Source organism: Cervus elaphus, chromosome 4 (genome assembly GCF_910594005.1).
Source record: "Cervus elaphus chromosome 4, mCerEla1.1, whole genome shotgun sequence".
In the NCBI taxonomy this organism is placed as follows: domain Eukaryota; kingdom Metazoa; phylum Chordata; class Mammalia; order Artiodactyla; family Cervidae; genus Cervus; species Cervus elaphus.
The window spans coordinates 38,686,771-38,713,109 of NC_057818.1; the positions used below are offsets into that span (position 1 = coordinate 38,686,771).

Below are 26,339 nucleotides of genomic sequence, written 5' to 3' on the forward strand. Positions count from 1 at the left end.
CCAATTTGGTTTGATTTCCGTGGTTTGGAGGCTCTGGCGGGGTAAGGGGCGGTGGGGCTCTGAAGACATCCCTCAGCTGCCTTCTGGACCAGCTGGTCCGCGCTCTTGGCCCTGGAAGCAGAAGCTGAAATCGGGGTGATTCGTCCTCGCTCTGCTCTGGCAGCTGGAGGGAGTGTCTGGGGAACGAGTCGCAGAACCTCCCCGGCCGCGCCCTTGTGTGTGGACATCCTAGCTCCCTTCTCTCCCTAGCTACTCTCCACACCTCCCCCCTCAACCACACACACACCTGCCTTCTGTCCCCCAGGGATCTAGTTCCCCTGCCTGTCATTTCAAGCCAGATCTTTTCCCACCAGAAACTCCTTTTTCTTGGAGTAACTTTCCAAAAGAGCGGTCGTTGTCCTGAAGTCCAGCCTGGCCAGGGTGGATTTGGGAAACTCTTTCGCAGTCAGAGCTCCTTCTCTGGGCACCATATATGTCCCCCTACAGTCCCCAGACATCACCTGGGCTCTGAGACCCATCCCTTGGCGCACCTGCAGGGCGCCAAAACAAAAGGGGACTCCAGTTGCTTTGCTCTTTTCCAGTGAAATGCCTCAGAAATAAATCTGAATTGGGTTTTGGTTATCTTTCAGGCATGACAGATATTTTCACAAAAGTATTCTCCAGGCTGCCTGAGTTGGGGGGGAGGGGAAGCTTTGACCAAGAATATGGGCACAAAGCAAGAAGCTGCCATTAATGGGCACCACTGTGTACATCTGTCCTCCACTGTGAGGAGCACAACCCGAGTCTGAGGAGCTGGTGCCAACATTCAAAGTGCCCCATTCTGCCAAGGGCACCCCTGATTTTTTATAAACGGGGAGCACTTTCTACCCATATCTAGCTGCTCACTATCTGATGCATTAAGAGCAAACTTTCTCATCGGTGGTTGAGGTTCAGGGCACAGTGGTTTTAACCGCAGGACAGACTTGCGGGTGGAGCCGTTCTAGATGCCCAGAGGCACCTAGCCCTGCACCCTTAGGAGAATGGGGGAACTGTTCGATTTGTCTAGGGGTCAGGAGGTAGGCTGCAGGGTGGGGGGAGGGAACGGATGGCTGGAGCGCCAAGTGCCGCTCCAGGCTGTCTCTCTCTCCCTCCCTACCTCATCTTCTGCCATTTCCAGAGGCAGGAGAAAGGTGATCTCGGACTTGACCCCTAAATCACAGCTGCTGGTGGCTGCACCTCGCTCCGGAATGAGCGCAGCCCCTTCCCGAGGCTCAGGCAGCTTAACCCTTTCCTCCCCACGCGCTCAGGGGCCGGCGTCAGCGGCGCCTCTGACCTCGGCACTGCCGAGCAGCCCGCCTCCTCCGCGCGGCACCTTGGATCCCACCAGGAGACCACAAAAGGGCAAGACTGCGGGGCGCTGTAAGGCTGGGGCACGGGCCGGTCGGCCCGGAGTGCTGCCTGAGAGCTGGAGGAAGAGCCGGAGTTAGCGGAACGAAGAGGGATGTTTGGATCGTGTTAACTACCCAGACAGATGCACTTCGGCATGTCTGCATTTATGGAATCCATATGTTGTCGTGGCAAATGAAAGGACAGTAACACGTACATACAATAGACTTAGAATAACAATACACATTCAAAAAGGGACCGCACATTCTTCACCCTGCAACCCTTCTCTTAGATCTAGCTCTGGAGTTGTACGGAGAAGCGTCCTTTCAACCTCCCATGCCTCCACACGAGGTTTTCTTTTTTTCTTTCTCCTCCCTTTTTTGTTTTTGTGTCCCCAGTCCCCCAGCAGCAGAGAACCCAGGGCCCAGAGCTAGGCTCTTTGGGAGTGAAATCTCCTAAGATCCCGTTCCCCTCCCTTCCCCCTTAAAAAAGACTGGCCCATCGCATCTTTGAGCCCAATGTGACCAAATAACAGCTGCTCACATTGCAACCCCAGACTCTGAAAATTGCAGGGGAGCAGATTCTTAATCAAATTTACCATCCACATCTTCAGCATTAAACCGACATTTCTATATTATAGTTGCGAAAAAAGGAGCTTCAGACAGATCTGGAAATGGAAACCCCCAGCCCGAAAGCACACCCCTGTCCAGTACCTGCATCTGCGTACACCTTGTATATCTGTGTGCACATGTACTTATGCACACACAGGGATGCACAGACATCTGAAGTCATTCAAATGTATATTTATGTACTCATTTATGCAGATATCTTTGTGTTTATATATACAACCATGCACTTGAGCGAGAAGCAGGGAAATATACACATCAATGCAATATTTAGCCTACTTTCCACTTTCCCTTCCTACTGTAAATTGTTTAAAAACAGATTGGTCTAAAATTTTCTATCTCCTTGCCAGCTAAATGAAGGATTTAGATTCTGAATTTCTTGGTTCCTTTTTTCATTCTGTACATAAAGTAATCCATATAGATGCTGGATTATTGCCTAAGCATTATTCAGTGATACGAGCTTGGTACCTCTCCTCCTTATAACGAATTCACTCAGTGAAATTAGCATAAGTATTTACCAGATTAAGCTGACATTTTCCTATACTGCAACACGAAATACATTTATATCCAGAATTTCCCTCAAATCGTCTGTACCACTGGAGAAACTGATTTCCTCCATGCCGTTTTGTATAAGAAACAAGCTACAAGTTCGTTTCTAGTACTACTTACATTAAAAAAAAAAAAAAAAACAAATACATAGCATTTCAGTGAGATCTCAACATTTACAAGGAGAAATTGAATTCTGGTACACCCTAAAAAAATAAACAGATTTATGAAGATTTGTGAAGACAGATAAAGAGGAAGCAAATATACTCCTGAGGGTCTGAACAATTTTCCTTACCTGATGTATAATGGAAAAATTCAGAATTTACCAGTCTTCCTTCAGTCAGCTACATTTTACACTGACCTGCACTTTGGACTGAAAGGGAAAAAAAAAAAAAGATTAACTGTTGCCAATGAAAAATTTAAAATAATAATCAGAAACTGGACAAACTGAAGGTAAAAATATACAATGGCTACAATAAAGATAAATATTTATTTAATCAAAGTAGAAGTTGTGTTTGGACTGTAGGAATGTTTCATCCTTCCCTTTAGAAAAAAAAAAAAAAATCAAGCAAGAAGAAAGCCAGAGTCTTTGCAGACTCCTGGAGAGTTCCCATTGTCCAGGGCTATCGAGAGCCCAGAATGGCATTAACCTCACAAAAGACACATTGTGCAGAGGACAAAAAAAAGCCCCTTCTTCTACAATAACTTTTAGCTTTTTTATTTTTAGAAAATGACAAAGGTTTTGCAAGCACTGACTGGTGAAACCTGTAGCAAGCCAGGCTGGACTTGGCTTTATTGATCTACTGTCCCGCATGGAAAGCAGCCAGGAAAAGTTTGAATGGCAATCCAGATTTGGCTCAGAGAGAGGAAACCCCCGATTTCTCTAAACGTATTTTTTTTTTCTAAATAAAACAGCATTATTCCCAGAGTGAATTCAGAAGGATTAGATGAGGTAACCCTGCAAAATCCTAAACCGGTTTTCTCCTCCTAGTCTTGACTAAGAAGCTGTATGCTCTTAAGAGCATTGGGAAATCTCTCAAAATGAAGAATTCCCTTCTGATCAAACAGATTTCCCGATTAATTCCCCAATTCCTTCTAAAATAAATAATCCAGCAAGGCTGGGACAAAATTTTTTTTTTCTACAAAAAAATAAGTTTTAGTGTGTGTTCTCTACCTGATGTTACAGGGTTCATGAATAATGCCTTCAAAAACATAAATGTTTTTACATTTGTTTGCAGATCATTTAAAGTGCAAATTGCATTTTATTTTATTCCAGACATTGTAATTTCAATGGTACTAGTTTATATTTAGAACTTGCATGAATACATACTTGTCATTTAAAAAAATCTATTGCAATAGCAGTGACGCTAAGGCTAGGATTTAAAAGGGAAAGAAAGAAAGAGAGGGAGAGAGAGAGACTCCTGTTCTTCCTGCGTTTGTTTGCTTGCTTTTTGGAGGTATCATGCACCCGCCTAAGTGATGGCTTTGATGTACTAGGAATCGGTACAGTAGCAGGGTCCCTGGATGCTGTCTTTGATTCTAGGGATCTCCTTCCGGCTCTGGTGGGATGTACCGTGCCTAGTCTTTATCTGAAATCCATCCTCTCATTTCAAGCCCTTTGGCTTCTGAGACTCTGCTCCAAACTCTTGGAGGTAGCTGTAAGACTTTTTTTTTCTTTTGGCATTTAGGGAAAGAGTTTGTAATTCCCCCACCCCCCACCCCACCACACACACACACACTCTAGACCTTTCCTCTCTATTTAAATATATTGGCTTTCTTTCTTACGAATTTAGTCTGAAATTATTTTCACTGCCTTTATTACATCCCTGCTTTTGATGGCAAAATAGCTTCCTGTGTTTTGAAAACATCTGCTTTCCAGGTTTTACACGAGAAAATTGATTTTACTTTTCTCTTAAGTCCAGAAAGGTAGAAAGTTGGACTTGTTTCCAAGTCTTTCCTTAAGTTACCCCCTTTCAGTTCTGATTCACTTTCCCCCTTTTATTTCTTCTAATCATCACTCCCCTCTTCCCCCTCCTTCTAAAGAACCAGAGAAGATTGATTGCGTCTTATTTCAGAAGACAAAATTAACATATTATATCTTTTTGTCTAGTCTATGGTACGTGTTAAAGTTTTCTCCATATTTTCTCCATTTGTCCTCTGATTGGGGGGGGGGAGGTAATTTTCTTCCTTTTAAAAAAAATCTCCGATTTGCAATTTAAAGTGGTTTCTATTCTAAGTCTCTGCTCCTTCTCTGTTCTTTCACTTAAATCTTGGCTTTAAGCTGTCCCACTCCTTGAATGCCCCCCCTCCTTCCTCTTTGAGGATGCTCTCTTCCTATTTAATTTAAACATTTCTGCGTTTGCCAAAAAATGAAAGAAAAGGGAAGGGGGAAGGAAAAAACAAGAGCGAAAGAAAAGAGAGAAAAAAAGAAAGGAAAGAAAAAAAAAATCTTAGCCAGGTTCCTATTGTTGGTTCTCTGCATTTCACTTCTCGGTGTATGTGTGTGTGTGTGTGTGTGTGTGTGTGTGTGTGTGTGTGTGTGCGCGCGCGCGTGTGTGTCGTGTGTGTGTGTGTTTTTAATACATGCATAAACTTTTGGTGCCTCTCTCCCTCTTCCTGGGCTCTTCTCCCATCCTCTCTTCCTGCTCTCCTCGCCCTGCTCATCACTTTCCCCTGTTTTTTTTTTTTTCCCTCCCTTCCTCCCCTCTGCCTCCCTCCACCTCCCCCTTTTCTTTTTTGCTGAATCTTATTGATCCAGAAGGTGGCTAATTAGCCCTTCCCGTCGTGCCTGGGTAATGAAGCACATGCGCACTGAATTAATCACAGCCATTTTTTGCAGGAAACTAATTAGCAGAATAAAGATCCAAAGACTTTTTTTTCTTTTCACTCATCAGCTCCCACTTCCAGCGCGTCCCCTCCGACCGCTGCAGCCGCCGCCGCCGCCGCCGCCGCCTCCTCCTCCTCCTCCCGGCCGCAGCCGCCGCCGCCACCGCCTGCTTTGCATCCCAATTACAGCCTAGAGCCGCTGCCGCCGCCGCCGCCGCTTCTCCTCCGTGGCCCCTGCCCGCTCCGGGGGCTGTAAACTCCCCGCCAACCATGCTGCTCGGCGGCAGCGGCGGCGGCGGCTCCGGCTCCCCGGCTGCGGCCGCCTCCCGCCCCGGGCTCCGCCGAGCGCGCTCCAGCTCCGCCGCCGCCGCCGCCGCCGCCGCCAGCAGCGCGTCCTCCGCCGCAGCCGACCCCCGCCAGCCGCCGCTGCTGCCTTGATGGGCTCCGCGGCCCGAGCGCCTCTTTTCGGGATTAAAAGCGCCGCCAGCTCCCGCCGCCGCCGCCGCCGCCGCCAGCAGCGCCGCTGCAGCCGCCGCCGCCGGAGAAGCAACCGCGTAAGTGGCAACTTTTCCCTCTTTTTTTTTTTTCCCGCCGCCGCCGCCTGCTCCTCCTCCTCCTCCCGCCGCCACCGCCCGGACGCGGGGCTCCTCGGGGCGCCGGGGCTGCTTTGCATGGGGCTCGTCCTGCCCCCTCCCGGCTCCCGCGCCCGGCCGCCGCCGCCGCCGCCCGCGCTCCCCGCGCCCGCGCCCTGCTCGCTCGCTGCGTCCCGCTCGCCTTCCCCCTGCGCCAAACTTTCTCTTTCTCTTCTTCTTCCTCCTCCTCCCGCCGCCGCCGCCGCCGCCGCGGAGCCCCGGGCCGCCCCCTCCTCCCCGGCCCCCGCGCCGCCGCCGCCGGCTGCCGGCGACCCCCCGAGAGGGTGGAGGCGCCCGGGGCGAGGCCCGCGCGGCGACTTTGGAGGCGCCTCCGGGCAGGGCCGGCCGGGGCGCGGGCTGAGGGCGGGAGGGTGGCCGGGGTCCGGGCGCCGAGACAAAGGCGGCGGTCGGCGGAGTGGGGGGGGTTTCGCGGTGCCAAGTGCCCCCGCCCCCGCCGCCCCCGGCCCCCAACTTTGCCCCACCCCGGGAGGCGCCGGAGCCCCCGGGCTGAGCCGCGGCGCGGGGCGCGCACCCGGCCGGGAGCCGTCGCCGCGGCCGCCGCCGCCGCTGGCCGGCCGCTTGGCCGGGCGAGCGGCCGGGCGCCTTCCGCGCCAGTGCTCCACTGGCCGGGGACACGGCCGCCAGACTGGAGCCCTGCGTTCCGAGAGAGGGCGAGGGGGCGACGTGGCCGCCCGACCTTCTACCTGCGCGCTCTTCGCCCTGCCCCACTAGCAGCGCCGCGAGCGCCCTGAGGGGGCTCTGCCCTGGACACTAGGGGCTCTCGGGGGCTCGGGGCTGCGCCGCGGGCCGGGACCAGACATCGCCTGGCCGGCCTCTCCTTGCCGAGCTGAGTTGAGAGACATCAGAGGATTCCTTCTTGGTTTTTTTTTTTTTCAACTCCCCCTTTTCTCTTTCTTTTCTTTTTTTTGCTCACGCGAATCTGGGATTGTTTACGTTCCGTTCCCCACTTTTACCCCTCGTCCTGTTTCACTCCTCTTTTCAGTGTATTTTCCCCATTAGATGCAAAAAACACGTTCCTGATTTTTACATTACGCATTTTCATGTACATCTTTTTGCGTATCTGTTGGAGAGTAGAGCTAAGTGTATTTTATGCCGGGTATTTAAATTGTGTATGGAATCAGTAGGCTTTTTGTGGAGCTATTAAAAAATACATTTTACTTTGCAAATTAATCTGTTGCTCAGACTCTGACTTTGGCAAAATGTTGTGCAGTTCTTTCGAATGTGGCAAATTCTTTGATTACGAGTGCTTGCAAAAAATCACCCACTCAACTTTTTCCCCCTTGTTGCTTTGAAGCAGGGTAAATATGACAATTTTTATTGGTCTCAATTATTGAAACTTGATCTAAGGACTATATGGAAGAAGAGGGCTGATTGCCTTTTTCTGGCCTCCAGTTCTCGTGACTTTTAAAAGGGGGATTGTTAAGTACCTTTGAAGAATATGACATACGGTGATCGCTTGGCTGTAATGCAAATTACAGAACATAAATTCACTTTGAAATTAAAAAAAAGAGACTTGAGCCCTTTCAGTGGGGACACTTGAGGATTTATTATGTTTTTTAAAAAATTACTTTTTTTCTCCCTACTTTGGGAGAATGGCTAGCTCCACATCAACTTACTTGGAGGTCTGTGGAAAGAGGCTTGGGGAATGGGAGAGGGGGAGTGGATTGATCACAATCTGCATAATCGATAGGGAAGCGTGCTACAGTCTTGTACCTACATTTACTGTAAATTTCTACAATATTTGCAGCGTGGGTGCCCTAGTGCCTTGCTTGGCTCCTTAGAGCAGATTTAGAAACAGTGCAAGCAGAATTTACTGCCAGCTCTCCGGAATAATATAGAGGAAGTCCACTGGATTGTGGCTCATTTGAAAACTCCTTCATTTTACTGTACATTTTTTCTGGTGAATCTGTTTACATGTGGGGGTTTCCGGTACTGAACCCCCAAAGTGTAGGTATCCTATAGGTTGGGAGTGGAAAGTACTGGCGGGGGGGGGGGGGAGGAAATGAGGGGATAGGAATTCACTTATTGAATTACCACTTCGGCGGCCCTCTGCTTATCTTATAATGTGAAAGATCTTTTAGTGCAAGGAATTTAGAGAGAAGAATCCAAGAGAGAGTATTCCACCAGAGACTGAAGCAGTGTCAAAAGTAAGGATTGCTGTGTGTGTGCATATGAGAGAGAGAGAGAGAGAATACAGACACTTATCTTACAGTCAGGCTTGAAAGCTTGGTGGTAGGTGAATCCATATTTGGAGATGATTTTGAAATAGTCTAGCAAATGGTGCACGAGCAAGATTTCATAAAAAGTGTACACTGAGTCAGTTTTGAAAGGATTGCGGTTTGGGGAGATGAGGTGTGGGCAGGAAAACCCACTGTAGGCCAGCCGCCTTCCTCTGTCTGGGTGTCTCCTCCCTTCCCCCCTGCCTGAGTTCTAGTTTTTAATTACTTAATGCTGAAACGCACAGGGCTTATATAAATATTTGCAAATGCTCTTTCCTATTGATTTCTCTGAATAAACTGCCCTGCTCAGGTCCAGAGAGGAGGCAATTCAGATCTGCGGACTTTTTAAACATACAGAATCTCTGGAGGAGGGTTGGTCTGTGCACGCGTGTGTTTATGGGTAGAATTGTAGACATGAAGATTTTGGGGCGCTGCAAGAAGAGTCCAGGGCCTCTGTGTGGGAACTGGCCCCAAGACCTGGCAGTTCTGACACGTGTGCACGCATGGGCGTGCGTGTGTGTGTGTGTACATTTATGTACTGTGTGGGTGTCTACACTGTGGGAGTCTAAATGCATTGCAGTTACACTACTCCCCCCCCCCACCGCCCCCCATTAAATATGGAGCAGTTTTCCAGGGCTTGGTGACTGCCTTCTCCTCAGGGTCACATTGAGTTTGAATCTGACCCAAGGTGCAGGAGTCCTGCAACAGGGAACTAAAAGAATATACAGAATGGGGTCAGGTCAGCTGCTCAGAGGCCAAAACCCCTACAGCTGCTTTGATTTTGTTTTTTCTGTGTGTATATTTTAGGCTCCTCCTGCCATGTTACAAATTGGGCCTCCCCCTCTCAGGTGTTTGCTCTGTAGCTTAAAGGCACCAGAGCCTCTGCCTGCATAGATGTCTGCTCCCAGCAAGAACAGAAAACCTACAATACCAAATCCAAAACAAAACAAGGGAGGAGGGGGAGGGAAAAAAAAAAAAAAAACCCTATTGAGTTCAGGCAAATAAGGTTGGGTCTCCAGATCCGATTACAAAGCAGCTTTGAATATGCAAGACAGCACACAGGACCAGTTATTCCAGTTACAACAAACTATTAAAAAAAAAAGAGAGAGCGAGAAAAGAAAAGGCATGTTTAGGTCGTAATTTGTTAGTACAAGGAAAAGAATCCCACATAAAGCTGCCTTTCCCCCCCCCTCCCTCCCTTTGCTGGCTTCACAGAATTCACTCACCCTTTCTCGATTTGTCTACTGTATAGGTTCCTTTATTAAAATCTTTGGATTTAGGAAGATCGCTGCAAGCAACGCATTTTCTGTATTTTTTTCCCTTTATCTTAGAGGAGAGTTGGCAGGGGTTCTGTGGTTTGCAGTTACACAATATGTTATCATGTTTTTAATCACTAAATCATTGCAGTGGTTATAGATTTACAGTCTTGGGGTATTACAGAAAGAAGCAACGGTGGCTATATATATATATGCTTTTAAATTACACCCATGTAAACTGAGTACAGTGGCTGTGAATATGGTCGGCAGACTTCATCTCTTCCCCTACCCCCCACCCCCAGCATCTTATTTCTTTTTCCCTCTGTGATTTTTTTCAAATTGTTCAGTCTGCTTAAAATAAACTATACCCCCCTCCTATGTTCCTTTTCTCTTCACACCTCCCCCAACACACACAATTCTTATTTTTTTTTTTTTTATTTTAGAACTCTAACCCCAGATAAGGTAGAATTCAAACTCTTAAAATAAGACTTTGGATCAGGGAGGAGAGTAATAATAATTTAAAAAGTAGATTTCCTAAGAAATCCTCTTGGTTTTCATGCCCACCTCCAGTATAGGGATGGAGGGCCAGTGTGCAAATCTGGAGGTGGGGGTGGGCAGAGGGGAGAGAAGGCAGGCCCGTGGCGCTTGCCTGCCTGGAACCTCCAGTGTCCTGTCACCGTGAACCCACTTTCAGCTTCTGTTTTTCATATTATTATGTAACAGAATCCTTGGCAGCATTAAAAATTCAGTATTACAAGCTGATTGTAATGCTGCCTCATTAGACAGCACTGTCTGGCCTTGTATTAAGTGAAACACAGAGGATGGCTTTTAGATTATAAACACCAATAAATATTAAGGATCAGCAGAGGGGGGACATAGTCAGCTGGGTTTTTGGCCCCTTCTGGTTTTATATCCCCTCCCATCGTCTTCCCTTTATCATCCCTGCCTCCTCCCATGGCACTCCCCGCCCCCCCCCCCCCCACGGTAACTGTCATCCGTTTTCTTGGGATGTTGATATGTCGACCCTGGTGACATTTTAGGAGGGCTTTTTATAGAGTTATCTTGTGTACACAAAAGGTTTGGAAGTTTGTTTTGTTTTGATCTGCAATAAACAGGCCCTTCACTTTGCTGATGTCATTTCCGTTCATATTTGAGTTGTTTATTGTGCTTCTTTGCAGGGCCCTCACATCCCTACCCCCACCTCGCATTTCAGCCAGAGCCTGTGGCTGCCTGGGGAAGGGGGGGACACGTTTCTAAGCTGCCAGGTCTGGGTTCAAAGGCTGAGGGTGCGTGTCACTGCTTCGTCCTAGGGTCCGCCCGCTGGGGAAGATGTTTCCAGCTTCCAATCTGGTTAAACACTCCGACATCCACTTGCCCTGGTATTTTCATGGCATGTAGTCATTCACCTCAGCTTCCTTTCTTTGAAGGATCCCCCATACACACACACCTTGTCTCTGTCTTTAGTACATCCTTATTGTCCACATCTCCATGCAGCAACTCCTCCCTCCAAAAAAAAAAACCCTAATCTCATAATGATGACTTTGATTCAGTTGCAAATCTGAAGCTGACTTTAGGGACTTCATGCTGTGAAAAAAAGAAAACGTTTCCAGGCGTTGCCCCACAGTCTCTCCTTCACCACCTTCTATCCCTGTTTAGTTTTTTTTTTTTTTTTTTTTTCTCATTTTGCGTTTATTTTTCTGTTCCCTGCCTTTTTGTAGACATAAAGGCCACTCTGGTGTTACTGAAAATGACCGCAGTGCCCAGTGTCTCTTATTTCCATGTGATCTACAATCGGAATGGAACCCCTCCTCCAAAAGGGAAAAAAAAAAAAAATAGAGTGAGGAGAGGAAGGAGGAAAAACTGAGTGTGTAGGCCCCCAAGGCTTTCCTCTAATAGGATGATGGGTTTTAGGTTAAAAAAAAAATATTATTGTTTTGTTCTTTTAGCTTTAGAAATAATAGGGAGAGAGGGAAAAGCAGTCATTAGGAAGTTCACTGAGCTGCTTTCCAACTAAGACGGGTGAAAAATGAAGCTGCATTGACACTTGGCTTCATGTGAAAGCCCCAGTAACCTCTCCCCCCTTCCGTGGCCCTGGCCTTTTGTTCCTGGAGAACGGAGCTAAGGTGCTTTTTCTCCCAGACCAAAGGCAGCAGGCAAGGAGTCCCCTTGTGTGCGCATCGCCTTTAGATGGCCTTCTCATGGTTATTGTCAATGCAGACTCCCCCAAACAATTGCTCCAGGGAGACACAAAAGCAAAAACATTTGTCCTATTTTTTTAACCTCTTTGTTTTAGATTTTTTTTTTCCCACCCATTCTTTAAATTTCACAGTTTCTATTTGTCTGCAGAGAGACAAACGGAACAGCATGAAGCAAGCGCATTTTACCGTAGGCCTTACTGGCGATTGGAATGGCCTCAATAGAAATCCAGATTCTCAAAACACCGCCTGACTTGGAGGAGATGTGAAATTTCAGCTTGGGGCTCTTAAGTGAGCTTACCACAAATTTCGGACAAAAAATGCACTAAAAGGAAAAGATAAGACAATGGGATTCTGGGATCATCGGGGGAAGTGTGAAAAGGGTCATCTTTTGTTTCTCTCTTAGGATCCTGCCCTGAAGAAGTGGTTGCTTGGTAGGAAGGAATCACAAATCCAAATGCAATTTGGATTCATTAAAAAAAATTTCTGGTTCTGTTTTATTGTGCTCCTGGTGTATCATTTCAGGGACTGTTTTAATGCACGTATGGCGGGGGCTGTTGGTGCGCACTGTGAATCTGAGGCTGTGTTGAGAATTTTTTTTAAACTATGATTTTATATAGAAAGGCCACATCCCCCTCCCCCCTTTTCTTTCCTCCCTCGTTTCCTTTTTCCTTTCTTCTTTCAACCTGCTTCCCCTCCAAGAATTCAGCGGTGTGCATCAGGCTGAGGGCAGAGGGATGTGTCAGACCGTGGGGATGGCCCATGAGCAGAATAGCCCACCTCTTTTTCCTGAGCGCAGACAAAGCACCTCTCTCCTGTAATGTATGGACCCTGATTTCGATGCTGTCCTTAAGAATCTGTCTGCCTTTTCATTAAAATTCTCAATTTCAAGGTTTAGAAACACAAATGTAAGAATCCCCCTGGGTATAAAAGTCTTGCATGGCAAATTCTCATGGCCCTTTCAGAAATAATATATATATATAAGAGCAAGCTCCTCACCTAATGTTTTAAAGCTGTTTTAAGGCAAGTTCTTTATTTTTGCTTTCTGAAAACTTGGGCTTTTTAACTGAAATTTGAGGAAAGCTCTTCTCTACTACAGTTTTTTTTTTTTTCTCTTCTTTAAATGGTTCCTCATTTGTATCTTTTTAAAATTGTCATTGACGGGCTTAGGTTCTGAGCTGGGGAGGTTGGGGAAGTAAACCAGATAGCATTCCACCTAAGATTTGGGGGGTAAAATTAATCTATGGAATTAGCATTGTAGCAAGAGATGGAGGCCTTGAGGTTTGTGACAGAGAAATGTGAATCAGAACATCTGTTAGGCCTTGGCACACCAGCCTCTAATCCTTCTGGAGGTGAGTGTGGGCTGTTCTGAGGAAAGCGTGCATTCTGTACCATACCCAGGAGGGCCTGGCCACCCAGCGGGTACCAGGCCCCTAAATATAACTGCCCAGAAAGAATGGGGTGAATTCAGGGCATGCAGTGCAGTTCAGCGCCAAATGTTTCCTTGCTTATTTCAGGGACTTTTGTTTTTGTTTTGTGCCCTCTTCTGGCTTTTTCTTTGTTAAAGCCTCAAGGTTATTTAAGCACTAGTTTTAAAAATCAATGTGTATGTATAATTTAATAAAAATAGAAGGCTCTGGAAGAATACCCAAATCTGCCTCAACCCAGTTGTGTTGTGAAGACAAGAGCCCAGGTTTAGCTGCAAGTTAGAATGCTGACATTCGCTGTCTCTTAGCTCAGAGATCACATTTACCTTTGATGAAGTAAAAGGAGCAGCATTGGCGGCGGGGGAGGAGGGGCGGGGAGTGTGTGTGTGTGTGTGTGTATAGGGGAGAGAGAGACAACCAGTTTGGCTGGATGGGGTCTTTGTAATTTACCAGCCAGCTCAGTAAGCGCCAGGGGACTGGCCTCTGACTTGAAAAGTGGCTAAGGGGAGGAGTAGGGAAGGGGTTAGTGTTCCCTGATTTATTTTTAAATGTTTATCCTTTTAGCTGTTGCCAGTTACGCTTTCCAGATGAGACAAGACTAGTTATGGAGAACTGGAAGAGAAGAATTGCCTTTCTGAGAGTGGGTTTATTTGTCAACAGTGTCCGGGAAGGAGCGAGGACAGCGCCCGCCCGTCACTGCTGGGTAGGCCGCGGGTGTCACGTCAGACAGCTGCCCCGGGAAGAGCTGGGGCCTTTCAGAGCCGGGGGACAGAATTTGCAACATGTATGTCAGAAAAACTGTTGATTCCATATGGAAGTGCGAAACTTGCAAAACTCTCTGAAGAGGTATTGTTTTGGTTAGTGAAGAAAATAAGTTTTGGTTGCAGTAACATGCCAACTTGTGTGTAATCCTTTATATTTCTGATGATGCAGAGGCCGTAGATCACCTGCCTGTGGGTTACCTGTTAAGTCTGTGCCTGAAGCAAAGGCAGGCCTGACCAGGCCTTTACCTCGTCTGCAACTTGGTGTCGAATTAAAATAAAGGGAAGGAACTCAGGGTCCTTCTTGGTTGTACCTGTCAGGCCTCTGATGTGGTGGCAAGTGTCTGCCACTTGGGATGGCAATTTCAGACTGCCCAGACCTCCACAATCCTTCCAGGTGTCTAGATGGCTGGATCTTTGGGCTTTCCAGTGTTTATTTTGTTGAAGATACCTATCTGTTGGCCCACCCAGTTTATGATGTCACCGGATTAGGAGGTTTTCGCCTGTTAATAAAAGTTAAGACAAAGCATCAAAATTAGATTTTCTGGGAGTAGAAACATTTTTGTATTGTCTTTATCTGCTGGGCTGTGGGTTGCTTCCAGGTAAGACGTGGAGGCCTGAAGTCTCCACTTGCCTGAAGATATTTCCAGAGACATCTCTGAGTTGTCTGTGCCACGTTACTTGCATTATTGCTAGCATCATCATCTTCATGTATTATTCATAGTCACTTTTTCAATTAAATTATTAATTGGTTTTCTTTAAGGTGTTCTCAGCTTATGTGGCTAAAATAAATAATAGTGTTTTGAAAATACCACCTGTTCTTGGACCTGAAGTCAGGAGGTCTGGAAACAGCTCTGCAGAGGCCATACTCTGGTTTAGAAAATCACCCTCTGCTTGTCCCTTTTCCGTCTCCACTCCCCCTGCCCCCCTCACTCTCTCATGTGTGACAGAATTTGGCTTGCGCTGTCCTTTGTCCCTAATCGGACATGATTCCCTAGAGGCAGTCTTTTCTCCCTGGACTCTGGCTGGAAAAAAAAAAATTTTTTTTTTGGAGTCTCTTTTTTGAAGTAAAATGTAGAGAGGGGCTGTCCTTCCCCAACAGGTTAAGGTAGTTGTATTAATTTGAGCCCAAATTATACTGTGCAGAAATGCCTTCTAGTTTTCATTGCCCCTTTCCCTCCTGCATCAGTGTGTGCTTAACGCTAATGCGATTCCATACATACAGCTCTTTCGCCTCGTGAGCTTATTATATTTCTAACACTTGCACGGTTCATTATTGTGCAGTCAGAAAGGACTCTCAGGGCTGTGGGGCCAGCCGGGGTGGGTGGCTTTCAGAAAGGGCAAAAGCAGGTGCCTTTCTGTGCTGAGAATCCGGAGTGAATTCAGACTGAGCCTGGGACTCCAGCAGGGAGGACAGGGGACTTCCGGTGAGATTTCTGTGGTGCTGCCTTTTGCGTATCTGAATGGAGAAGACGAACCTGGGGAGATACAAAAGTGTCCAGCGATTGCTTTGACCAACTGGAGTGGCCACATTAAATCTGCCCCAGGTGGTAGAATCTCCCTAGGAAGGGACATGACATGCTTTTTAGGCATGTTGTTAAAGACACTAAGGTTAATTGCAGACTGGACTTTTTCTCTCTTTCTGTCTCCTTTTTCTTTCTTTCTCTCCCATGAAAAACTCTATCCTTAAACTCTCAATAGAGAGCAGGGGATTTTTTTTTTTTTTTAATAAGTTTCTGCAGCTGAAAAACAGAAGTGCTCTGTAAAGCAGTTAATAGGTTGGGTGTGTGTTTCAAATAAATTCCTGTCCACATTGGCTAATGTCCGTACGCTGGAGTGGCCTGGCTGTGACGTGGCTGGGGCCCGGAGACCCAGGACTCCGGTTCGGAGGCCCCAGGCTTCTTGTTTTGGCCGAGGGAGCGTCCCTTTCTTCTCGCCCGACTCTAGGCCGGCCCCTGACTTTTGATGAGTGAGGGGTCAGCGCCTGGGGAGGACCAGGCTTTGTTCCCGCCGGGCTGGTTCTTCGAGCGGTGCAGGCCGAGCCGCCCGGAGCTCTGTCTCCGGGCGGGAGGCCCGGCCTGCCCGGAGGCCCGTCCCCGGAGCGCAGCCGAGCGCTGGGGCCTCGCGCGCCCGTGTGTGTCCCCGTGTCCCCGCGGGCGCGGCCGCCGCGGAGCACCCGGCCTGCGCCCGGCACGACTGTAGATGTCAGGCTTTGCCCGGGGAGCCGAGCGGCGGCGGGGCTGTGAGTTTCAAATTAACCTTCCGCTTTGTTGCTGTGTAATGTGGATCCCCGAAGGCCCCCCGCCCCGCCCGCCCCCCTTCCCCGGGCGGTGCGCGCTGCAAACTGCGAGTTGAGCTTCATTTACATAAAGCGATTCCGGGCGGGAGGGCGGGCGAGCCGGCAGCGGGCAGGCCGGGGACGGGGACGCGAGCGCCGCGCCCCGTGGGTGAATCCCCGCCGCGCGCCCGGGGACCCTCCCTCCCGGGGAGGAGCGACCACCGGCCCCGGCCGCCACCATGAGCCCCCCTCCCCAGCCCCAGGCACCCCCGCACCTAGCCAGAGCCACCTTAGAGCCCCGGGGGCAGCGGGAGGTGGGGAGAAGGCCGCCTGGGGTGGTGGGTAAGTTCGGGGCTCCGGTGCCGCTGGAATTTCCCATTGTCGCTTCCGCCGAGGCCCCCGGACCTGCGAGTGCCTCCTCCCTCCGGAGGTGTGCGGAGCCTTTGTGCGCCAGGTGAGTGCAGCCTCCCGCCCCCGGCCGGTCTGCGCAGCCGGCCGGGAGCTGCGGGCAGGTGCTGCGAGTCTTGGCTGAACTTCCCATTCTCTTGGGGCGTGTGGGGGAGGGGCAGGCTGGATACACCTGAACTGCTAGACTCTACTTGGAACCTACCTGGGGTGAGAGCCTCTGAATTCTGCTGGGCACAGAGTAAAGCCCTTCCTCCTTCCCTCCCTTCCATCTTTTCCTCCCCTCCCTCCTGCCTTCCTAATTTTGCTTTTGGATTAGTTCCTGCCTTCTGAATATTTGCGGCGCTGGTGTCATTTAGAAGTTTGAGTTCCGCCGCCGAAAAATGCACTCTCTTTATCGCAAGAGAAGTCACTGGCCAGTTGGAAACAGCGTGAACAGTGCGCTTATTGGGGAGTAATTAAAGGGAGAATCAGAGTTTTGGAGCCGGAAGGCACCTTTGGAGATTGACTAGCAGGCACCTTTGGAGATTGATAGCCCACCCTCTACTTTGAGTTGGTTGGCCCTCTGGAAAAACCAGAGCAGCCTTCATGTCTGTAGGGAGGAGGGGTGGGAGAGAGAGAGAGAGAGAAGTTAGATGTTTGTCCTGTTAAACAGGAGGAAGGCCTACGTTAGGTCAGTAAAAGAAGAAAAAATCTAAAATAATCATGGTGAGCTGGAAGGGAAAGAACTTTCTGGAAAATGGTCCTTTCTGCCTTGGACATACCTGTGTTATAATGATGAGAAAATGCCTGGAGGGCAAAGATTACAGCTCATTGCCTGGTGTAGTCTTAAGAGTGCTTTGCCTGGCACAGTGGTGCATGGTATATAAACTGGCTTAAATGAAAAGAGCTGGCAGATGAACCCAAGAGGGTCTCCCCTCCCACCTTCTATTTGTGCCATTTAACTGGCCTTGAGGACTCTGAAAACCACTGACAGATAATCTCAGCGAGGACACATGGCCCCACTTGGGCACAGAGAGAAAGCTTCTCTCTCAGACCAGGGCCTGCCATGGTGGAATGCATAAAGGCAAAACAAGGAAAACAACCTTGAGCCTTGAAGGTAGATAGTGAGAAAGTTACACGTCATCTTATTTCATCCTATGCTTTGCGATCCTTGGGGAAAGGTCACTAAATAAATAAGAGTATAATTTTGAGCTCGCACTAGCCGGGGAACTTCATTTCTCTGCCATCAAACAGCAGGTGTGAGTTTGCAGAGTTGGCCCCCGGAGTCCCCTCATTCCTAAATTCAGGAGGTGTCAAACCCTCATGTTCTTTTAATGCCTGTGGTTTCTGGATAGGTTTCAAGGGGAAACCCTAAAAATCACAAGCTCTAGTAGACCGGGCTGGAGAGGGAAGCGTGAGTGAGAGGGCAGAGGCTGCATATGAGAGGAAATCATACACCTTGCAGGGTAACCTGATCAAGAAAGGCCGAGACCAGCCTGTTCCTTGTTATCAGAACAGCCATTGGCAGCCTGAGGTTCTGAATCCTTCTTGTTACCCAACCCAAAAAGCAGTTAGGGAACAGAGATGGTGGAATGTAAGGGAAGTCAGCAGACAGGGTTCTAAATAATCTAAGGGTTTCAAGAATAGGGTCATTGGAGAGAGGGCCATACCTGGATGTTTGCACACCTGTATTTGTATTCACTCTCCTTTGCTGAGACCCTGAAGGCCCCCTCTCAGAGACATGTGGCTGTGAAGGCCAAGAGAAACTTTCCCCCTCTCTCTTCCTTAAATTACAGGACTAAGGAGGTTGTCTGCATTTAGTTTCCAGCATGTTTTCAGAGAGCATGTAAGTGCCTCTCAGAATGGGCTAGGGTCACATTTTGCTCTTTTATTTAATTACACAAGTGTTATTTAACAACATGGGGCAGAGGCAGAAGCAAGCACTTTTACACTTTAAAAACAGTCCTTTTGGAATCACAAGGAATTAAGTGACTTAGAGACCTCCTGTCTTGATGACATGGGTCACCTCCCTTTCCCAACTCTCTTTTGAAATGGCTGCATTTTCTTTGGGATAGAGCTGCTATTTTCCAGTTCTCCTGAGAGCAGTTTTGATTGACAGGAAACTATTGAGAAACACTTGCTAACTCTTCCAAAATAGAAAAGAAAAAAAAAAAAAAATCTGAGCTGCTTCCCCAGCCACCTGAAACTTTAATTTTGGTTTCTTCCCCTCTGTCTTTTATTTGCACAAACGAATACTCAGGGAGGGTGGAAGGGACCCAAATAAAACAGAATTCTCAGCAGGCCTCTGTTTGACTCTTCCCAACAGGACGCTGCCGCGCCTGCCTTCTTGCTGCTCTAGGGTTGCATTTAACTGCCATATCAGTTCAGTGCCAATTGGGCTGTCCAGTGGCCAGGAGCTAAACTAAGCAAGATTTCAGTTTTCATCATTATGACTTTAAATGATGATTAGTAAGACACTCCCTGGCTCAAGACACTCCCTGGACAAGCCTGGCTCACCTTGGGTGACCCAGAGGTTGTTAGTTCCTTAGAATAAATCTGTGATTGTAGACTGCTAGTGAAGTCTTATCTGGGACTGCATATGCTTTAGCTTGGTTCCTTCAGTTCTAGCCATTAGTGGTGTCCAGGGGTGTGTCCTTACTGTCATGGTGGGCTATTGTTCCTTTTGGACCTTGGGACTTTGTTTTTTTTTCCCCCTTTCTTTTGAAGTGTTAGTGTGAGAGCCTAGAAATACTCCAGGGCCCAAAGCAGATCTTTACCTAAGAAATAATTTTTATTACAGGGTTGCAACCGTCTCATGTTAAAAAGTAAATATTCAGGTGACTGAGCAACATTTTATAAAAGGATAGGGAGTTGTTCTAAGGGAAACTCAATTGTCTTGACATCCACTTTTTAGAGGAGCTCACCTTGCCTCTTAACTGGAAGGGTTTGCCTCCTGGTCTTAAAGGGGAGGCAGCAGTGACTCTGGCCTGAAGAAGCTTGCAAGCTCCATCTCACACTTGCCGGTATTCCAGAGATAATGTACCTGACACTGAACATTAGTAACCTCAAGAAGTACAATATGTGCTGTGGTTTATACTTGTGTTTGTTATGAAAATCGTTGCTTGCTCTTAGCCTGGCCTATTTCTGTAGTGCTTGGGCCTGCTGGTCTTCTCTGGTTCCCAAGGCTGGTGTAATTAGCCAGGATGGGGCGTTACCTTAAAAACACAGCAAGAAGGCAGCTTCCATTACAGTGGGCTTCATAGGGGTATTGAAGGGTTCTGGTATGAGATTTTGGTTGTTAAAGGTGGTTGTTTTGGAAATCACAGCACAGCTCAGAACCACCATCCTCTGCTTGCGTTAGAAACTGTGGTCAGGGAAATGGGGACTTAGTTTTAATAGAATCCAGGCAAGGGAATCCCTCTGCAGGAGCTAGTCTCAATCAAATATTAAAAGGTGCCTTTTCTGTCCAAAGCAGTGTGCCGAGTCCTCAGACTGCTCACATTGAGGAACAAACACACAGAAGCTGAGATTGAGTCAGACTGCCCCGAGGGAGAGACCCAGGCAAAAATCTTGGCTCATTGGCAGGCCACTCTCAAAGTCCAGATTAAGGAGGAAAACTGCAAAATCAACAACTGTCAGATTTCTCTTCTATATGATTTAAAGTTTGCTGCCAGATTGTTCTCTTTGAACATGTGTGGACTGACAGTCAGATGTTAGAGGGCTTTTTTTGTTTTTTTCTTCAGCTAATAAAGTAAATGACTCTTATATGGATAGGAACTGGGGAATTGACAGCAGTATTGTGCCAAAGCTTCAGAGGCAGTGAGACAGCGTGAATGCTTTTTTTCTGGTTTTCATTTTTTGGGGCCAGGGGACAAGATGGTGAGGACAAGGCAGTGAGTGGTCAAAACAGTGATGGGTGTGTTTCCAGAGAATTCTTTGCCCAAGGAAGGTGGCTTGGCTTATTTATCACTTTTAAGAGGTGACTTTTTTTTTTTGTTTCCTTAGATGTTGTTGCCCTTCTTTAACCCTTAATTCCTGGAGTTTCTTGCTTTTGCAAGAATAAGGGTCTGAGTAAAAATAGGGAAAGAAACAGAGAGTTTGCTAGGTGGCAAATTTGACTTCATTTCAGAAGACTGCTGTGTTGTTGGTTTTAACCCCAGACAGGGGCCTCTTAGCAAAACGCTGGGCCTTAATCTGCCTTTGGGTGAGCCCTTCTCCCTTCGCACGGGAGGGTCGCCATGCAGTCTTGTCAACACCGGGATTAATGCACAGGGGTTTTGATGTGTACCCTTCCAGAGGGGCCTTAACCAGCCTCCGTGTCCTGGGGGTGGGGTCTTAGAAGGTTCAGTTCCTCCCTCTTTGAGTTTGGGTGTTAACACATGTGTCGCCTCCAAGACTTTGCCATCCTCTTCCCTCCCTGAAGTTGGTCTGAAGTTGGTCTAAAATTGGTCTAAAGTTGGTCTAAGGCTTCCAAGGAAGGGAGGAATGGGGTGTGCAAACCATATACTCCCCTACCGCCCGTTGCCCCTTCTGGCTGCTGCAGGTTTGGGACGGAAGCCATCAGCTCCCCTTGTAGGCTGTGCCTTGGGAAGATGGAGAAACCCCGAGATCCCTCTCTCCTCCCATCCTGCTAATCACATAATGGCCTTAAAGGCTTTCTTCAATGATTATCTTGTCTTTAATTTTAAGTGGGTCTTTTGGGGCAACAGTTGGGAGTTTATGGAGTATCTTCTGTCATCTGTAGGCAGACTCTGAACTGGGGAAGCTGGCTCCATTGGACGCTGTGAAAAGACGGCGGAATTTTCATCTGCTGCCGATTTCACGCGCTGTCCTGAAAGTGATTTCGGCCACAAACCTTTGATCTGGGAGTGAAACTTGCCCCCCCCCCCCCCGCCCCCACTTCTGTGCTTCTGGAAGCAGGAGTTGGTGACTACTCAGACCTCCTACTCTGTGTGTGTGTGTGTGTTGGGAGGGGTGTTAGCTAAAGAGAAGGGCTGAACCAACTACTTGTGGGGCTTTGGGAGTGGGCAAAAAGAAAAAGCAGCTTTGCTGCGTTCTTAGTTGTGCCGACTTTATCCAGGAATGTGACTGCAGAAAACTTCTGAGCCTATTGGTTGAGCTAGATTTTGAATGACAACTGTTGCCCATGCACATCTCTGCTGTAGGCTCTGCATTTCTGTGTTACAATTCCAGGAGGCTCTCTGTCTTCTTTGAGTCTCCTTAGTCGAAAGGCCAGAGTCAGATGAGCTGAGTGAAGAAAAGACTAGGGTTGCTTAATTTGATCCTTGATTTCAGGCCTCAGCCTATCCCCCCACCCCCACCCAACCCCAGTCATATAGATCCCTGTTCAAATGTGGGAGCCTTGATTCAGTACATAAAAAGCTCTTTACAAAAGAGTTTAAACTCCTGTAAGCCTATAAAAAGTACAGATGTGTAGTCCTCAACTTACTTACTTTCCACACTTAACGGTTTCTCAGCAGCCTGTTTTGGACAACTTTTCCTGATGAAAATATGCTAAGGAACACATACATGTATGCCTTTTCCCCCCCTCCTCCTAAGCAACTTTTCCTGTCTTTTTTTTTTTTTAAACAGTTTTTCTTAACTGCTCAAGAAACAGTGCAAGCCTCTGCCACCATTTCAGGCCCTCTATTTCTAAAAGGCTGTTTGGCTCAGGGCCTTGGTTCTTAATGTGCATTTGGCTGGTAGGGGGAATGTTTTTTGCTTTCCCTGTAACATCGCCACGTCTCCCCGTGAAACATCTGCCTGGTTGCTAAAGTGTCAACTTGCGGACATAAAGAGGAGGCCCGTGGATTCAGTGTGTGTTAGAAGGTTGATGTCACTGCGAAAGCAACCGGTTTCAGTTGCCACCCCTGCTCTGCCAGGTTCTGGGATGGTGTCACTTTTACACCAGGTACAGAATGATTGTCCAGAGAAGGCTGTCAGTCTGTGTACCTGACTCCATGAGTACATGTTACTTGGGCCCACCTGCCTTACTTTTAAAAGGTAGTTGCAGGTGAGGAGTGTAGGCATGAAAATAATAAGGCTTCACCTCCCCCTAGCTTTTTCAGAGAGGTCCAAGCTGATTTTTCTTGCAACAGATACGAAACCAAAGGTAGAAGTGTCTTTGGGAGAAAGCACAGACCTTTTACACCTTTTGGGAAAGGACCTTTGGTTTATTTCTCACTCGCTGGTGAATCTAACATTTGTCCAGACATTGAAGATGCTGGCTGCTGAAGGAAATCCTGGTGCAAACTCCTCTAAGTGTCTTAACTGGAGGGAGGTGCGGTCTTGCTTGTTGGTGGAAGGAGTGAGATAATTATGAGTATGACAGGTAGGGGCCAGGTCAGGATCAGAGTGCCGCTTATGAGTCAGCCTTTGAAATGGGCATGCTGGTGTCCACACTCCATTGTCCTGGGAGAAGCAGAGAGAGATCAAATGAGGCTGCTCTTTGGGAAGCCAGCTTCTATTCTCCACTCTGCTCTAGCCCAGACCCCTCTGCGGGGGTCGCAGGCGTGGAGGCCCGGCTCTGTTCCAGCCTGGCAGCGTGACTGTGCACCCACCATGCAACCTCTCTGAGCCTTACTGCGTCCTTCCTTTGTGAAACGGACATAACGCACCCCTCACTCCTCGAGTGGTAATGAAACGAAGTAGAAAGCAAGTCTTCCCGGAGCGTTTTCAGTAGCCTCTCCATGAATGTTCGTTCCCATCTGCATATCCTTGCCTTTTTGTTTCTTTTGTCCCCACTGATGGCCCTGGCTCCCTTCTGCTTCCCAACACCCTGGAAGAAAGAAACTCAAAGGTCCAGCATTTCTTCTGCTCTGCCTTTAGGGGCTGGGAATAAAGCCAACTCCTTTTGACATCCTGCAACTGCGTTCAGGAGTGAAAGGGTCTGAAATAGACGCAGTGTCCCCGTCCTCCCCTCACGTGCCCCCCACCCCAAGCTGACAGGCGGCCTTCGAAGTGAGCAGCCCACTCAATGACCCACCTAGAGAGGCCTTCACGGGCTGGCTTGTATATGCTAATAGGCCTGACTTGTCCTGGCTTGTTTGTAGTGATTTGTGGAGGCATTTATATGCAAATACTATCAACTTGCTGAGTTAATTATCATGTGCCCTCCCCCCCACCCCCCTTCCTGCCAAGCCTCCCAGCCTGGCTCCACGGAAAGGGGCTGTTCACGTTCATCCCTGAGCTCTTCCCGTCTTGGCCTTCTCCACGCAGCCCTGTCCTCTTCCTGTCCCCGCGGGGTCGGTCTCAGTTCCTCCACGGCTCTGTCGCCCGGCCCAGGAACCTGTGTGGTCAGGGCTGGAGAGCTGAGCATGTCAGGGGCTTGCCTCATTCAGAGCCTCCATGGGAGGTGTCACTCTGCGTGCAGGGGCTGGTGGGGGGGTGGGGGGGTGGGGGGTCTGGCTCATGTTGCACTGAGCTTTTTTCTTTTTTTAATTTTTATTGGAGTATAGTTACTTTACTGCACTGAGCTTTTAAACCCCGTTTTCTATCAAATAACCTGAAAAACAGCTGCCCAGACCTTTCAGCCCTTGAAACTCAGTTTTCAGTCTGGTGAGAAAGTGAATATTGTTTTAACATCATTATGACTTTCATATTCCCACGTTGTGGGTACCACTGAAACCTGGGCCCACTTCCGAGCCCTGCAGAGAAGCCATTCTGCAGAGAGATGCCCCCCTCCAGCCCCCTGTCCCTGGAAATCTTGAGTGTTAAAAGTGTGACTGTGTGGACCTCAGATCAACCTTGCCTGATTGTGTGTGGGCCATGGTTGACATTGGAGGCTGGAAAATTTTTGTTGTCAGGGGTGTCCCTCATTTCTCCAGGTCAGATACCAGGAGTCCCTGCTCCCCCACCCCGACTCCCCATCAAAAATGTCTCCAGGAATCACCCAATGTCTCCTTGGGAGGCATGGAGAACCACTGGGCTAGAGACTGCATTTGTTTTCTCTTGGATAAAAAGATGGCAGATTCCTGCCGCCTCTGAGTTACACATATTTGTTGAGTGTTCTCTTAAGTTTATGATTTGACCTAGCTGATATCTGTTGTTGCCATTTGCTTAATTTCATGGTCACTTTAGCATTTAAACATTAAGACTCTTTCCTTTAAGGGCACGGCCATGGGCTGGTGTTCGAGGCTGTGACATTTTCGTCCCCAGGAGGGCCATCCTGTAGAAATAGAACTCAGGCCCCATATGGAATTGTCCATTTGCTAGGAGTCACGTTAATAGAAAAGTAAAAAAGAAGCAGGTGAAGTGAAGTTTAAAATGTCTTTTTCCGCACAACGCACAGCATCGGCATGATTTTCTCACCTCACCAGTTGGGATTTGCCTTGTTGCCGGTGCTCGGGAGCGGTAGATGAGCAGTGGCCACCATATTGGACAGCTTGGCCCCATCTGGGATGGTTTTGTGGTGGCCACCATGTTGGACAGGTCAGCAATATCTAGAATGACTGTGGCCCTTTCCAGCTATGGAATCACACCACGGGAGCAAGTTTTTTTTTTTCTTCTTTACTTAAAAAACAAAAAAAAAGGGCTTTGTGTTTATTCTCTGCAAAGTGGGGCCTTGGCTGCACAGATGCAGCTGTGTGGAGCTGTGGCCCAGGGAGCCGGGCCTCTAATCTCTAGGGAAGCTCCCCCGGCCACCGTGGGGGAGCACCCTGGGCCAGCCGGGGAGGAGGGTAAGTAATTCCAAGGGCTCAGTGTACTCTCTCACACCGCACAGACTAATGGTTCGGGTTAATTTTGTGTACAAGGTCCCTTTTGTTGGAGAAGGGGGTGAAAGTCCGCAGCTGTGACCGGAAACAGGGGACGGGCCTACTGGGATGACCTTGTTTTGGAAAGTCTAAATGGAACGCTAATGGCAGAGATCTAAGACGGGTGATGTATGTGTGTGTTTGACTGGGCCTGAAGATAAGGTGAAGAGTATTTTAAAAGTTACTTTAGTGCAACCTCCCAGATAACCATAGGCCGAGGGCCAGTTACAATTTATGGCAAGCTAGTAGTCAGGCCTGTATGTTGGCCTCATTTTATCTTCTGAGTCCAGACTCTGTAGCTTAACTGGTGGTGCTCTCTTTGTTTATTTTATCTTTTTTTTCGGATGGGGAGGGCATTTTGGGGGGGGGGGGGGCGCGGCTGATCAGGTTCTGCAGTGAAGCTTAGCGGTATTTTATTATGCAGAGAGCCATTGGTATTCCTGCTCCGGCGTGCTGTTGGTGTATCACTCCTTGCCATCCCTAATTAGAATGCCGCTGGGTGTTGCGCTGTAGTTTCCAGTAGCCCGGGAGTGCAGGCCCACACCTTGCGTGGTGACACAAGCCTGCCAAAGATGTGACCTGGGAGGAGGTGTGGAGTCCTTAATATAGCCCTGAGCCCCAGGTTTCGTTTCATCTCTGAGGTCAGTCAGCCTTTTCCTGTTGCCTCTGGAGTTCTTGAACCGGTGTGGCTGGGCTGGGCCGGGCCAGCACCCCTGGCGGCACACTTTGCTAGTAAACAAGGCAGCTTTGAGCAGTGAGTTCCCGGCCGTTTCTGGACCACAGATGTGCCAGGGGTATCTTCTGACACCCTACAAGGTCCTTTCATCCCCGAACCGAGCCATTCCCTCAACACCCCCTTTCTTAGACCTTAAAGAGATCCTCAAGTTTACCAAGTCCCCACGACTGGATGCTTTCTCCTTCCTACCCCAGAATTCCAAGGAAGGATTTTGCAAACTACTCCCAAACTTTGTTCGTGAAAAATGTATGTTCTTCAGTTCGAGGGGACTGTACTGCCCATAATACATTTTATAATCAGGTTTGCAGCTC

At 48.3% G+C, this 26,339-nt stretch overlaps 2 protein-coding genes across 3 annotated transcripts in view; one reads left to right on the top strand and one right to left on the bottom strand.

Annotated features, from left to right (window-relative positions):
- Positions 1–1,188: 1,188 nt before the first annotated feature.
- On the bottom strand, positions 1,189–16,693 carry LOC122692738 (collagen alpha-1(III) chain-like). Its single transcript, XM_043900576.1, has 6 exons — positions 16,428–16,693; positions 15,835–16,055; positions 7,633–7,640; positions 6,190–6,649; positions 5,633–5,886; positions 1,189–1,437 (listed from the first exon to the last, which is right to left on the bottom strand). The coding sequence occupies exons 1-6, from the start codon at positions 16,691–16,693 to the stop codon at positions 1,189–1,191; spliced, it is 1,458 nt and encodes a 485-aa protein (XP_043756511.1).
- Positions 5,789–26,339, top strand: part of ZFHX3 (zinc finger homeobox 3) — a 250,172-nt gene continuing 229,621 nt past the window's right edge. Inside the window, exon 1 of one of the 2 annotated variants that reach the window (XM_043898963.1) lies at positions 5,789–5,917. The gene's annotated coding sequence lies outside the window, so the exon portion shown is untranslated. Of the gene's footprint in view, positions 5,918–16,228; positions 16,607–26,339 lie in introns of those variants that run through there. The other variant, XM_043898964.1, reaches the window with a different exon arrangement.